Genomic DNA, 16,411 nt, shown 5'->3' on the forward strand with positions numbered 1-16,411 from the left:
ACAATGATACATGTGCTCCTGAGAGTCCATTCATATTCCACTGGGAGTTCTCGGAAGAAGAATATACAAAGCAGATCTCTGATGGCATATCTCTTACAGGTAGCTTTCTTTTCAAGTCAGTGTCTGACTCCAAAAAGAAGTCCTAATTGGTGATGTAAGCCTAGCCAGACAACTCTCTAGAAGGAGAAGTTACATATCTGTTGACCAGATTTAGCTTACATACTCAGTTATGTTCTATGACTTCTTTTCTTAGTCAGACATTGACTTTAAGGGACATCTACCTCATAAAAAGGTGGCTGCTTTACATATCCTTTTTACTATATTGGTTGCCAGTAAACTTTTTAAGAACAAGAATAAGCATAAAATGGATCTTCTACAAAATGGTCAATGTCATTTGACCACCTAGAAATTTCTTCTGTATTATTAGAAGTTACCTCTTTTTCATCTGCAGACAATCCCTCGGTGAGAGGAGCATATAGGATCATATACCCAGTAGCACCCGCAACACCGACCCATTTTGCTCTCATACTCCGGTGGGTTACGTCATACAGTTCAAGATCCGAGGCCATCGGTAATGCCACTAGAAAGGAAAAACATAAAATAACCAATACCTGACTAGTTTGAACACTTCTACAGGTTCAGGCGATCCTGCCTCAGTAACATGGGGTGACTAGTACTGCAAACACATGGAGGAACAGAAGAGGTACTAGAAAGGGAGCCATATTATGACGAGTGAAACTAGAGCATGTGCTGCATTTTATTACTGGTGGCTGAAGAAGTTGGATACAGCCCTAAGGCTACCATGGATACAGTCATAGGCTAAAGGCTGTATCCATGTTTTCCAGGGCTCCCTAGGGCTGCATCCAACTTTTTCAGTTACTGGTAATTAAATGCCGCACGCTCAATCGTGCTCGAGGTTCGCTCATCTCTAGTTTTTATAAAATGCATGGGCCTTATACTACATATTGGTATTTTCCAATAAACTATGTACTTGAAGCCTAAAGCAGATTGTTCATATGTATAAAGTAGGATACTTACAAGTGGTTTCAGCACCGCGCAGTCCTTCCGTTGTGCTCCTGGAGTATACAGCAAATACAGCTATCTGATATTCTGTCAGAGACATCAAGTTCTTGAGTATGGTAGTGGACACGGTGCCATCAACTATAACCTGTAGAACCAACAAGGCATGAGTCCTTCAGGCTTTTTTGATAGGCCCTATACCCAACATGAAAAGTGGTACTCTTTGATGATCCCACTGTGTTTATACTGGCATGTAATAATACTCAGTACCATAGTTGCTCATGCTTACCTCTTCGGGCTGTCCTCCCTTAGTCGGATAATACACCACACGGTATTTCTCAACGTTTCCTGGAGCATGAGTCCAACTAACGCGGAAACTTCTCGCTGTTACTTCTGATGTGACTAATTCAGAGGGTGATCCAAGTCCCTCGACAACGTCCGCTAAAAACAGAGAATTTTCCATCTCACTCATCATATTGTGAAGTTACGTCAGGTCTTTTTGAAGGCTGTGTTATGGCTAATGGATAGAGATGAGTAAACCTACAGTAAGTTTGGCCCAACCTGAATTTGAACAATCGGCTGTTGATTGCTTTAGTCTGCAGCCTGGAAAAGGCAAGAATGACAGTGATAGGTCTCCTAGGGCTGTATCCATCCTTTCCAAGGTCTCCAAGGGCTGTATCCATCTTTTCCATGGTCTCCTAGGGGTGCATCCATCTTTTCCAAGGTCTTCTAGGATTGTATCAATCTTTCAATCTTTTTATAGGTCTCCTAGGGCTGTATCCATCTTTTCCAAGGTCTCCTAGGGTTGTATACACCTTTTCCAAGGTCTCCCAGGGCTGTTTCCATCTTTTCCAAGGTCTCCTAGGGTTGTATGAATCTTTTCATAGGTCTCCTAGGGCTGTATCCATCTTTTCCAAGGTCTCCTTGGGTTGTATCCATCTTTTCCAAGGTCTCCCAGGGCTGTATCCATCTTTTCCAAGGTCTCCTAGGGTTGTATGAATCTTTTCATAGGTCTCCTAGGGCTGTATCCATCTTTTCCAAGGTCTCCTAGGGTAGCATCCATCTTTTCCAAGGTTCCCTAGGGCTGTATCCATCTTTTCTAAGGTCTCCTAGGGTTGTATCCATCTTTTCCAAGGTTTCCTAGGGTTGTATCCATCTTTTTCAAGTTCTCCTTAGGCTGTATCCATCTTTTCCAAGGACTCCTAGAGTTGTATCCATCTTTTCCAGGCAGCGTTAATGAACGGCCGAGCCATAAGGTTCGGGTTTGGCAGAATTTACTGTAAGTTCACTTATCTTTACTGATGGGAATACAATAACGGGACATCTATAGCTCATATTGCCTTATTCAGAAGCTTAGACTAGACAGTTTATTTTTCCTACCATGTTTTGTTTAGGGGTTTCCAAGAGTCAACATTTCCCACCATAGTATCTAGGACTGAACCTTAGTACTGATTCTGCATTGAACCATCGAAGTAGAAACTATTCCTCTTGTCTCTGTGATATAGTAGAACACAACGAACTATAGGAGCTTTAGGTGAATAGGCCCAACCAAATACTAGATGGATGGAAACCACTTTGGGTATTGAGTAAAGAGGAACGCAACGTGAACATGCTCGAATCTGTCAAAACCTGGAAGTCTCGTGGCTGAGGAAGTTGGAAGCAGTCCTAAGGCTGCCTGAAAGACATGGATTTAACCATAGTCCATAAGCTGTAGCCATGTTTTCCAGCACTCTCTATGGCTACATCCAACTTTTTCAGCCACTGGTATTCAAATGCAGAGACATCCGTGTCACGCTCATCTCCAATATTGAGACATATCTGTTTAGCTAGACTATGAGTATAGCTAAATCACCCTGGGTGGTCACCTCTTGTCTCATTTCAGGTTGAGTCTTGCCTGGTCTATCAGAAATACATATTTATAGAAGAATAATTCCGTCTCAGTAGTTATTGACTTTATTGCTTAAATGTAGCCTAAAGGAGGAGTAAGGCTGAAGTGTGATGAACAATGGCAAAGTCTTAAAAAAATGAAAGACTAAGGAGTCATCGCTATAGGTAATGCTGATTTATTGTCATGAATGGAGTCCAATATAAGAGATGACTACACTGTCACGTTATGTATCCTCCAATAAAGAGGGTTATAGCCATCTGATGGCCCGGGGATGTAGAACATGTATGTACACACACTCTAACTCATCTTTCAACTCAGGGAACGTCTGAGCTCTCATCCCACATCAGAGGCGTAAGGGGAACTCCGTGGCCCTAATGTAAAAGCTGTAACCCCCTCCACCCCTACCATGTGTCATTGATAACACCAGCGTCTTCTTGTGCAGCTGAGGGAACACTTAGCTAATTGTTTCTCACCTTTAAGGGTTATGTCTATGTCCTCCACTCTCTCACACACGGTTTTAGTAAGCGACTCAACAATCGAGTTCATGACATTGAAGTCGGCCACATTGTACACGTGATCACTGTCCGGCTCGGAAGCAATTTCCTTCAATTCATTAAGATCGGCATTTTTCACACCTATGATGGTTTAGAGCAGATATAAGTGAAAAATAGGGTTAGTAAATGATATTGTAAAATAGTATAGGTCATCAAATGGTAAGTTCTACAGAGAGTGGGGCAGATTCAATATCTATCTATCTCTCTATCTCCTATATCTCTATCTATTATCTATCTATCTATCTCCTATCTCCTATCTATCTATCTCCTATAACTCTATCTATCTATTATCTATCTATCTATCTATCTATCTATCTATCTATCTATCTATCTATCTATCTATCTATCTCCTATCTACTAACTATTTATCTATCTATCTATCTATCTATCTATCTATCTATCTCCTATCTACTATTTATCTATCTATCTATCTATCTATCTATCTATCTATCTATCTATCTACCTATCTCTCTCCTATCTACTAACTATTTATCTATCTACCTATCTATCTATCTACCTACCTATCTATCTTCTATCTATCTATCTATCTATCTATCTATCTATCTATCTCCTATCTATCTATCTATCTATCTATCTATCTATCTATCTATCTATCTCCTATCTATCTATCTCCTATAACTCTATCTATCTATTATCTATCTATCTATCTATCTATCTCCTATCTACTAACTATTTATCTATCTATCTATCTATCTATCTATCTATCTATCTATCTATCTATCTCCTATCTACTATTTATCTATCTATCTATCTATCTATCTATCTATCTACCTATCTCTCTCCTATCTACTAACTATTTATCTATCTACCTATCTATCTATCTACCTATCTATCTTCTATCTATCTATCTATCTATCTATCTATCTATCTATCTATCTCCTATATCTCTATCTATCTATCTATCTATCTCCTATATCTCTATCTATCTATTATCTATCTATCTATCTCCTATCTACTAACTATTTATCTATCTATCTATCATCTATCTATCTATCTCTCTCTCTCCTATCTACGAACTATTTATCTATCTACCTACCTATCTATCTACCTATCTATCTATCTATCTATCTATCTATCTATCTATCTATGAGGAGTGGCTTATCTATCTATCTCTCTCCTATCTACTAACTATTTATCTATCTATCTATCTATCTATCTATCTATCTATCATCTATCTATCTCTCTCTCTCCTATCTACGAACTATTTATCTACCTACCTACCTACCTACCTATCTATCTATGAGGAGGTGTTACAGCCTTTAGTACTTCAGGGACTTGGAAACTCCTCTTTGACACCTGGCACCAGCATTTTGATATGTTCCTGAAGCACAGCTGGATATATGAAAGGTACCACGTGTCTCCTTGCCCTAACAGCATCTAACAATGTCAGCAGTTTGGAACGACAATTGCACCTGACAGATTCACTTTAACCACCTAATCTCTCACCTTTAATGTCCTTTTAACTATATCATCTACTAGTAAGTACATATAATTAGTTATGTTCCTCACCTTAAGGAAATCACACATCAAAAGTAACGCCTAAGGGGAAACATTTCTCACATACCTTTTCTAGGCCTTTGCAGCCCCTATACTTTGTACAGCAACACAAAACTTTCCTCCACCCCCCAAATAGTCAAAAATCCCCTGAAACCCCACAACGGCTATAGAAATAAATGTATAAGAAAGTGTATGTTACCCCAGAGAGTATCAGCCCTAATCGGCCCTTGCTCCTCAGTACCCGTCTGTCACTGAGTAAGCTTTTTTTTTTTTTTTTTGCTTGATGGTATGTATTTACATAATCTTCAATGTATTCTGCCCTATGTTACTATAAAATCAATAGTAAAATATACAGAATACAATGACAATGATATTGTCGGTCCTTCAGCCCTTACCAATGGCAAACAGTTCGATTCCCGAGTCTCTCAGGGCTTTGGCAGGTGGAATAACATCATCCTGAGATTTTCCGTCCGTAATCAGAATACCAATCTTTGGAAGGTCGGTTCTTACTCCTGCCTCTGGCTTAAAGCTGTTTTCCAGGATAAATGTTAAGGCCAGCCCTAGGGAATAAAGCAAAGAGACACAAACGGATAGGAGGTAAGTGTCAGAGGAAAGAGGAATAGGGAGGCCGAAACATGACAAACATTTCCTAAACCACAACCAAATTTTGTGGCTTCTCCATATCCTACCTGGTAATTACCATATGCATATTGCTGCACGGATGTATTATAGTACTTAGGTTATATTTTCCTACATAGCAAACAGTATTATAGTAGTTATATTCTTGTATGTAGGAGCAGTATTATAGTAGTTATATTCTTGTATATAGGAGCAGTATTATAGTAGTTATATTCCTGTATAGAGGAGCAGTATTATAGTAGTTATATTCTTGTATATAGGAGCAGTATTATAGTAGTTATATTCTTGTATATAGGAGCAGTATTATAGTAGTTATATTCTTGTATATAGAAGCAGTATTATAGTAGTTATATTCTTGTATATAGGAGCAGTATTATAGTAGTTATATTCCTGTATATAGGGGGCAGTATTATAGTAGATATATTCCTGTATATAGGGGCAGTATAATAGTAGTTATATTCTTGTATATAGGAGCAGTATTATAGTAGTTATATTCCTGTATATAGGAGCAGTATTATAGTAGTTATATTACTGTATATAGGGGCAGTATTATAGTAGTTATATTCTTGTATATAGGGGCAGTATTATAGTAGTTATATTCCAGTATATAGGAGCAGTATTATAATAGTTATATTACTGTATATAGGGGCAGTATTATAGTAGTTATATTACTGTATATAGGGGCAGTATTATAGTAGTTATATTCCTGCATATACGGGGCAGTATTATAATATTCGCTATATTCTTAAACATAGGAGCAGTATTATAGTAGGTATATTCCTGAAGTGTCAGCATTTTTTTCATAGTAGTATTCTTAATAAGGTTTGTACAATACTTCAGATTAAGATGTTTGAAGTATATAAAACACTTTTTTTTTCTATATCTATTTAGGATACCTGTTCACTTATACAATATTGCATCTTGATATTGTATGTACCAAAATAAAAACATGTATAGATAGAATGATTAGATATATAATCCATCGGACATTACCTGTGAGTGTGTTACCACCTTTGTAAGGCAAGTTACGGACGGCATCTATCACAGCTTCCTTGGTATCATAGGTGTTCAAGTTCCATTCAATTCTGGGGTCTCCACTGTACTGGGCCAAACCTGAACCAGAAAAAAATAATGTACTGAGCAATGAAGATGAATTCTAGAAATGTTGACAAATGGATGAGAGAAATGAACGTCACATTACCTATTCTAGTTTTATCGGTGCCAACGTTGAATGCACTGACCAGGTTCTCTATAAACAGGCGGACAAGTCTAAAGTTCAGTCGTCCTATACTCCACGAGCCATCCACCAGAATCACTATATCTGCATGTGCTGGAGTTTTACAAGAAAATTTAGCATCTATGATATAAAAAAAAGGGAAAATTAGGTCAGAGAAGGAGTGGGAGGCATGGTTACTGTAATAGAATGATTATTATTATTATTATTAATATTATTTCACTGTTATCTGGTGTGCAGATGGAATAGTAGATAATAAACTAATATTACATATATAAAAACTAGATAGTGATTCAGACCATTTGTGGTTAAAGGGATTCTTCTGCTTTGGACAATTCACTTACAAACATCCCCTGACATTAAGCTGATCACATGGGATCAGTGATCAGCTGTGATTGTGAAGGAATTCCAGCATCAGGTGTTTAGTTTCCCTGCAGTGCCTCCACAGGAGAAGTAAAGTATTACACAACTTCCATTGAAATCAATGAACTGTCCAGACAACTCCCCAAAATAGCACATCACAACCAGTGTCACAGTAATTCAGGAAGCTGAGATATAGGGCGTTGTTTGAAGACGGCTGGAGAGCCTTTTTAGCCGAATAAGACCTATAGAGGGCTTGGGAATTGGAGGGATTTTTTAAATGCAGAATTATATAGCAAATGTAAAAATGACTCGGGGATAGAGATGAGCAAACCCGAGCATTCGGCATTTGAATAGCGGTGACTGCTGAAGTTGGATAAAGCCCTAAGGCTATGTGGAAATCATGGATATAGTCATTGGCTGTATCCATGTTTTCCAGACAACCTTAGAGCTTTATCCAAGTTCAGCAGCCCCCGCTAATCAAATGCCGAACGTTCGGGTTCGGATGGACTCGAGCATGCTCGAGGTTCGCTCATCTCTACTCGGGGAGTATTATATTGACACTGCGAACACTTACTGGTTATCCACAGAAAGGGAGTAAGTGTATGACCATAGGACTAACTGAGAACTTAAGAATGATACTCTTAAAGAACCCATCCGAATAGAGTTGCAGTGCAAATACCTGCTTTACTCAATGTCTGTGGAAGAGCTGAAGATAGCCAAGCCCTAGATTTCATGTTGAAAAAAACCCTTTAATTCTGTCATATGATACTCATGAGACGGCCATCTTTCCGACAAATAACACCCTGTATCTCAGCTTCCTGGGTTCCGGTTTGGCTAGGTTCACGCTGTAGCAGAGCAATACATCTCAGGTATAAGTTGTATACAGTAGCGGGCCCATTTACTTTAATGGCCCGAACATGTTTGAGCCACTTCCCGCATATATATTTATATATGTTGAAAGGCTACGCTGTTGAGTCAATGGTATACTGTATGTCAGCATCAGTCTTTTGATATGATGTAAATTAGAGATGGGTAAACCTTGATCATGCTTGGGTTTGTCTGAACCCGAGTGTGCAGCATTTGGAGCATTATTGGTGGCTGCAGAAGCCCTAAGACTGCCTGGAAAACATAGATACAGCCTATGGCCTATGGTTCTATTTACATTTTCCAGGAAAACTTCTTCAGCCACACGTAATTAAATGCTGCACGCTTGGGTTCAGATAAACCCAAGCATGCTCAAGGTTCACTAATCTCTAATAATAGCAATGTATACCTGGGGCGCACTGCACCAGCACTATGTATACCTAGTCTTATACTGCAGGACTGGGATACTGAAGTTAAAGGGGTTATCCAGGATTAGAAAACATGGCTTCTTTCTTCCCAAACCAGCACCTGTCAATAAAACTGAGCTGCAATACCACACAGATACCACAGGCCAAAGGTGACCCTTTTTTTTTTTTTTTTTAAGAAAGCAGCCATGTTTTTCAAATTTTTTATAACCCCTTTAACTACAGTTCCATCAGAATTTTCTGGCTGTGAAATCCTATTTATTTACATTTAGTCATCCACTGAGTCAATGATCAAACAGTGGAGCTGAATCAGTTGCCCATAGCAACCAATCACTTGTGCGATGTATGCAATCCTTGATCAACCGATCGAGGGTGCATACCATTGTGGGAGATGTGTGCATGTTGCTGGTTTGGAAGCCCAGATCCTGGATCTAAATGAGCAGCTGCAACGATTGAGATGCATTGGCAAACTGGAAAGGGGTCTGCTTCTGACTGAGCAAGCACTCCAAGGGGTAGATGGGGGAGAGAGTGATAGCATGGAGGTACAGGAGGAAGAGGCAGCTAGTTGGGTCACAGTTAGAAAAAGGGGTAGAGGGAAGAGTGTGAGGGAGGCCAGTCCTGATCTGGCACACCCCAACAAGTTTGCCAAATTGGCGGATGAGGGGGATGTTGATTCAGGGGTGGCATTGCTGCAGCAGGACACTGCCTCTGAAAGCCAGGGGGGTGTCTGCTCCAGTAAGGTGGGAAACAGGAGTTCAGGGCAGGCCAGGCAGGTACTGGTAGTGGGGGACTCAATTATTAGGGGGACAGACAGGGCAATCTGTCACAAAGACCGGGATCGTCGAACAGTGTGTTGCCTTCCTGGCGCTCGAGTTCGTCACATCGCGGATCGGGCTGACAGATTACTGGGAGGGGCTGGCGATGACCCAGCAGTCATGGTGCACATTGGCACCAATGATAAAGTTAGAGGTAGGTGGCGGGTCCTTAAAAATGATTTCAGGGACTTAGGCAGGAAGCTTAAAACTAGGACCTCCAAGGTGATATTTTCCGAAATATTACCTGTACCACGAGCCACACCTGAGAGACAGCGGGAGATTAGGGAGGTAAATAAGTGGCTCAAGAGCTGGTGTAGGGTAGAGGGGTTTGGGTTCATGGAGAACTGGGCCGACTTCTCGGTCGGTTACAGGCTCTACGGTAGGGACGGGCTGCATCTCAATGGGGAGGGTGCAGCCGTGCTGGGGGAGAAGATGGCTAAGAGGTTGGAGGAGTGTTTAAACTAGGGACCGGGGGGGAGGGCAACTACAATATAGTAAGTAAAGACAGAGTAGATGGAGAGCTGGGCCTAGATTATGGAACTGGGGGTGGAGCGGCGGGAGGGGTTAGAATAGTCACTAGTGATAAAAGGAAAGGGAATATGGACAAATATATTAAATGTATGTATACTAATGCTCGAAGCCTCACTAATAAAGCTGAGGAATTAGAACTCATAATGGTTGAAGAGAAATATGATATAGTGGGGATAAGCGAGACATGGCTGGATGAGACCTATGACTGGGCCGTTAATATCCAGGGTTATAGTCTATTCAGAAATGACCGTAAAAATAAGAAAGGGGGAGGGGTCTGTCTATATGTTAAATCATGCCATAAGCCTATTCTGCGGGAGGATATATGTGATGATAATGTGGAGTCTCTTTGGGTAGAAATAAGGGGAGGGACGAAGAATAATAAAATTCTTATAGGAGTGATTTATAAACCGCCAAGTATAGTGGAAGAATCAGAAAATCTTCTTATAAGACAAATAGATGCGGCAGCGAAGCAGGGGGAAGTCATTATTATGGGGGACTTTAACTACCCAAATATCAACTGGAAAGCAGAAACCTGCAGCTCCAGGAAGGGAAGCGTGTTTTTGGAAATAGTAAAAGATAATTACCTTTCCCAACTAGTAGAGGAACCAACAAGAGGGGGGGCCCTTCTGGACCTGATCTTAACCAATAGGCCCGACAGAATATCAAAAATAGAGGTGGGGGGTCACCTAGGTAATAGTGACCATAACATAGTAAGTTTTCAATTATTCTTCAATAAAATGATTAGCAGAGGGGCTACAAAAACATTAAATTTCAGGAAGGCTAATTTCCAAAAACTAAGAGAGGACCTTGGGAACATAGACTGGGACAATGCCTTCAGAAATAAAAGTACACAAGAGAAATGGGACATATTTAAGAGCATCCTGTGTAAATCGTGTGAACGACACATACCATATGGGAATAAACGTAGTAGAAATAAGAGAAATCCAATGTGGTTAACTACAGCTGTAAGGGGTGCAATAAATGATAAGAAACAAGCATTCAGACAACTAAAACAAGAAGGTAGTGGGGAAGCATTGAGCAACTATAGACAGAAGAATAGAATGTGTAAAACGCAAATAAAAGAAGCAAAAATAGCAACAGAAAGAAGGATAGCCAAAGAAAGTAAAACAAATCCCAAAATGTTCTTCACCTATATAAATAACAAAAGACTTAAAACCGAAAATGTTGGTCCCCTCAAAAATAATCTGGGTGTAATGGTGGAGGGGGAAGAGGAAAAGGCCAATCTACTAAATACATTCTTCTCTACTGTATTCACAGAGGAGAATCCCATAACAGACGATATGACTAGGGATAATGTTAATCCTCCCATAAATCTCACCTGCCTAACACAACAAGAAGTGGGGAAACGCCTTAAAAATATTAAAATCCATAAGTCACCGGGCCCAGAAGGTATCCATCCTAGAGTTTTGCAAGAATTAAATACTGTGTTAGACAGACCGTTATTCCTATTATTTAAAGATTCTATTACGACAGGGATTCTTCCACAGGACTGGCGCATAGCTAATGTGGTACCAATATTCAAGAAGGGGTCAAGGAGTGATCCTGGAAACTACAGGCCCGTAAGTCTAACATCTATAGTAGGTAAAGTATTTGAGGGGATTGTAAGAGATGCTATACTGGAGTATCTTAATGAAAATAATCTTATGACTCAGCACCAGCATGGATTTATGAGGGATCGGTCCTGTCAGACTAATCTGATCGGCTTCTATGAAGAGGTAAGTTATAGACTGGACCTGGGGGAGGCTGTGGATGTTGTGTATCTGGACTTTTCAAAGGCATTTGATACTGTGCCGCATGAAAGGTTGGTCTACAAAATGAGGATGCTGGGACTCGGGGAAAACGTATGCAAATGGGTAAGTAACTGGTTGTGTGATAGAAAACAGAGGGTGGTCATTGATGGAACATATTCAGATTGGGTTTTAGTTACTAGTGGGGTACCACAGGGGTCAGTGTTGGGTCCACTTCTTTTTAATATTTTTATTAATGATCTTGTAGAGGGGCTACAGAGCAGAATCTCCATTTTTGCAGATGATACTAAACTGGGTAAAGTAATCAGTACAGAGGAGGATAATATCATATTACAGAGGGATTTGGAGAAGCTAGAGGCTTGGGCGGAGAAATGGCAAATGAAGTTTAATGTGGATAAATGTAAGGTTATGCATTTGGGCCATAGAAATAATAAGTACAGTTATGTGCTAAATAATAAAACACTGGGTAAAACTACTTCCGAAAAGGACCTGGGGGTATTGGTGGACAGTAAACTCAACTTTAGTGATCAGTGCCAGGCAGCAGCTGCCAAGGCTAATAAAATAATGGGATGCATCAAAAGAGGTATAGATGCTAAAGATGAGAACATAGTTTTGCCTCTTTATAAATCACTGGTCCGACCACACTTGGAATACTGTGTACAGTTTTGGGCACCGGTATATAAGAAGGACACAGCTGACCTAGAGCGGGTGCAGAGGAGGGCAACAAAGGTCATTAAGGGAATGGGTGGGTTACAGTACCAGGACAGGTTATCACGCTTGGGGTTATTTACGCTAGAAAAAAGACGTCTTAGGGGCGATCTGATCACAATGTACAAATATATGAATGGACAGTACAGAGATTTTTGTAGTGGTCTTTTTACTCCTAGGTCTGTAACAATGACAAGGGGGCATCCTCTACGTCTAGAGGAAAGAAGATTTCATCATCAGCATCGACGCGGGTTCTTTACTGTACGAGCGGTAAGACTGTGGAACTCTCTGCCACATGATGTTGTCATGGCTGATTCAGTAAATAAGTTCAAGGGAGGCCTGGATGCTTTTCTTGAAAAATATAATATTACAAGTTATGGGCATTAGATTTCTGGTGATACGTTGATCCGGGGATTGTTCTGGTTGCCATTGCAGTCGGGGGAGGGGGGGGGGAGTTTCTCCCTGTGGTGGGGCGTTTGTCTTCTGCCCCATAGGGGTTTTTCGCCTTCCTGGATCAACACAGTAGGATTTTCCTAGGTTGAACCTGATGGACTCTTGTCTTCTTTCAACCTTATTTACTATGTTACTATGTTACTATGTTACTTCACTACTTTCGTTTTCTATACGGCCTAAGGAAACTGAAAGCTGGACTCTAATTGGTTGCTATGGGCAACTGCTCCATTTTTCTTTCACACTGATAACTATTCGCCATTAGCTTGAAGATTATTTTCCACCAAATTAGAAAATTTGTTCATTTTTAAAGAATTTGAAATTATTTTAAAGAAATTTTAGATTTTTTTTACCAAATTTCCTGGGGGAAAATTTTTTTTTAATCAGATTTATCAACTGTAAAAGCAAATATGAGGTTAAATACAACAAAACAATACAGAAACGTGATTTTTAATTTTTTTTTTTTTTTAGTTAAGATGGCGTCTGGAGTGTTTGGAGTCCTGAAGGCCTTATTGGGTATTAAAGACATAGGTGATTCATAAAAATTTTGCTTTGGATGCTCCTTTAACCAGTAAGCCTAAAACGGGATAAAGAAGAGTAAGATTAATAGATAAAAATGGTAATTTTTATAAATAGATGAGATAATACAAACACTATGAATCAATAGAGAAATAGTCGTTTTCCGCATATGCATTGTTTGCATTGGAGATGTAGGTGCTTTCCCTACATGTATAGCCTGTGCAGACGTCACACCTTCCAAAAAAGTAAGTGAACTGGAAGAAAGCAGAAGTCTGGATGCAGCTCTGTAGGTGAATAGCACTCTGGATATGATGACAGGTAGGAGTCAATAAGAGTCACTAACCCTTCTTGCTTCGTAGTGAAGCGAAACCGAACCAAGAGAGTGTGTTCTAGAGCAGTGTTCCTCAACCTATGGCTCTCCAAAACTCCCAACATGCCCTGACAGCCTTAGGCAACAGCTGGAGAACCATAGGTCGAGGAACAATTTTCTAGAGAGTCTTCCTTTGGCAATATCTCTCACCTATGCATGGTCATCGATAGGTCCCCAAAGCAGCATAGGTATTTCCAATTCTGAATATGCCATACACAATACTTACTCAGGGACACAAGGGTATCTTTGGCACCATCTCAGGGGTAGGATCCATATAACAGGAACTATCAAGAGATCTTTAGCAAGCATCTGGTGCGGGATCTGGATTAAGAACTCTAGGGTTATAGACATTTGTGGGGGCCATATGTGAGGTTATAGCATGGGGGCATTTCAGTCAATGTATGGGGACAACTTTACAAGTTTATGTGCAGTCCAAATAACAACTAGTTTTACCATACTGTGCATTACTATACTATGCTTGCATTATAACCTTCTCTCTAGCACTGGGGGTCTTTGCACTGGAGCCACCAATGTGTAACAATGGCCCTGTACTTATAGACAATGTGAACCTATGTAGGTTTCTGTCTTGGCTATGATGTTCTTTTTACCTTGGTCATGGTGTGAAAAGTTGAGTGCATACAGGAACACACCCTGAAATGGGGAACCCATCTTGTTCTTTTGCTATGGGTCTACAGGGCAGACATGGCAGATATGGGCAATGATCATACAGCCTTCGCAACTATCATACAAACAAGTATCTGGGCTCCTTTCCTGGTATGGGGGATTGTAGTGAGTTTCACCTGCACCATATTGAGGGTCGCACTTTAGCTTTGGGTTCTTCTCCTCTAGCCATATCTACTTTTAGACATCAGAGGGCACCCATAGTGGTACCTGGGCTCTATCTGCACCTTACAATATGGCAAACTATGGCCGTTCCATCAGATACTATAGTATGGAGCCATTTTCTCCATTTTCTCTAGAGGAGAATGTTTAATACAGAAGCCACCCAAAGGAGAATGCGCCGCCATATTACAGGGCCATGGTACTCTGTAGACGGCTATACAGCTCTGCCATGTGGGTGAGGACCATATCTTCATTGTATAGACATGCCATATCATTATATTGTTATTATAATGGTAAATGTCTCAATTTTTTATGAATTTTACAGCAAAAAATACACTCATACACTCATATCTTTCAGATCTTAAGTAAAACCTATTATTTTTTTTTCCTTATGGCTATAGAGTAAAGCTTTCTTTCATCCGCTCCCTCACACAATTGTTAAACCTGTAATACTAAAAATGCATTGAAGATATTGCTTCCACAGAGAGGGTCTGGAAATGCCATTTCTTTCATAGTCTTAGGGGAAATCCATGTCTAGTACGGGGATTAGGTTGGTTCTGGACAGAAAAAAAAAAAGTAATATCACTATTATTAGTGGTGAAAATGTGTGGGTCATCAGAAGGTAACGCCAGCCTTGAAGGGGGATTACTGTGGGTCTCCCGGATCATTTCTATCAGAAACATAACTTTGGGATTGTAGGCGCCAATGTGAAATCTAAAACAGGCCGCAGCTGCCATGTGCAATTGGGCCCTGTAGCCACTGCCACTTCTGCAACCCTATAGCTAGGCCCCTAGGGCCCTTATTACCCCAGCTGATACTATAATGAGCCTGGAATGAAGGGTTTCGATTCTGCTTCTTAAAGGGATTGTACTCGCCAAAGTGATATCTAAAACAGGCCCCCACCTACTATGTGCAATTTATAGTGCTGTGGGGCCTTTGCGCCCTGTAGCAAATGCCACCTCTACAACCCTATATATCTAGGCCCCTCAGGCTCTGAATACCCTATTCAGCTGAGGCCATAAAGAACTGTAACTAAGGGTTTAGATTCTGTTTCTTAAAGGGGTTGTAATCTCTGCTGGACACCATGATCACTCTAGAGGATGGGGCCCATTATTCTATCATTGCCTGGGGTCCGTTGGCTCCTCTGGTGGGCACTCAGGCCCCATATATGTCTCATAATGGACTGATGAAATTCCTTGCACCTGTATAATTTCTGCATTATGCAATTCCCTTAATATAAAGGAGAAGCTATGCTTTTGCTTATGTCTTAGCGGATAAGTAGATATGATCAAGAGTAGGATTTCCAGTCTGTTCTGTTCAGTTACATTAATGCAGAAGTGGAGTAGCTGCCATGGATTCTGCATGTTCTCATCGTCTCATGTTACTGAACGGGAGCCATTGTCCCAGTATGCACTGGGCTCAGATGCTGCTGACTGAAGCAGAGCCGCCGGAAATTTGTCATTAAGTTCCTTTGGCAGGAGGCCTGTACTATCACTACAATCAACAACGGCCCCTTTCATGTACGGAATCCCTGGATTATTTATTGGCCTTCATTCACTACAAGCGGGACAGCTTGAGGCGGCCATCGTCTTCCAATCATACAAACTGCAGAATTTACCCAATTTATCCTACTTCTCCTATAACGTCGAACTCTGGGAGGACAAACTATATGTGCAGCTGCATAGGGGGCCAATAGGTCGGTAAACACACTGCTGCCAAATCTCAAAAAACTATGCAAATCAGTGGAGATCCTACACTAGTAAGATATATCCGTCCATTAACGCTTCTCAGCACTGCCAATGTGTATTAGTGCTATCCTTTTATGAAGCCTAAGGGGTCCCTCAGATATATGGGTTATGGGTTGCCCCCTATAAATACTCCACTGTCAAAGGGAAAAGCTC

At 40.6% G+C, this 16,411-nt stretch overlaps 1 protein-coding gene across 6 annotated transcripts in view; it reads right to left on the bottom strand.

Annotated features, from left to right (window-relative positions):
• Positions 1-16,411, bottom strand: part of COL14A1 (collagen type XIV alpha 1 chain) — a 115,522-nt gene that overhangs the window by 58,961 nt on the left and 40,150 nt on the right. For all 6 annotated transcript variants that reach the window (XM_069957148.1, XM_069957147.1, XM_069957152.1 and 3 more), the window contains 7 exons: positions 6,821-6,976; positions 6,613-6,732; positions 5,376-5,540; positions 3,382-3,543; positions 1,310-1,461; positions 1,039-1,168; positions 435-580 (listed from right to left, as the gene is read on the bottom strand). In XM_069957148.1, the coding sequence (XP_069813249.1) occupies positions 435-580; positions 1,039-1,168; positions 1,310-1,461; positions 3,382-3,543; positions 5,376-5,540; positions 6,613-6,732; positions 6,821-6,976 (1,031 nt within the window). The remainder of the gene's footprint in view (positions 1-434; positions 581-1,038; positions 1,169-1,309; positions 1,462-3,381; positions 3,544-5,375; positions 5,541-6,612; positions 6,733-6,820; positions 6,977-16,411) is intronic.

This window comes from Dendropsophus ebraccatus, chromosome 2 (assembly GCF_027789765.1).
Source record: "Dendropsophus ebraccatus isolate aDenEbr1 chromosome 2, aDenEbr1.pat, whole genome shotgun sequence".
In the NCBI taxonomy this organism is placed as follows: domain Eukaryota; kingdom Metazoa; phylum Chordata; class Amphibia; order Anura; family Hylidae; genus Dendropsophus; species Dendropsophus ebraccatus.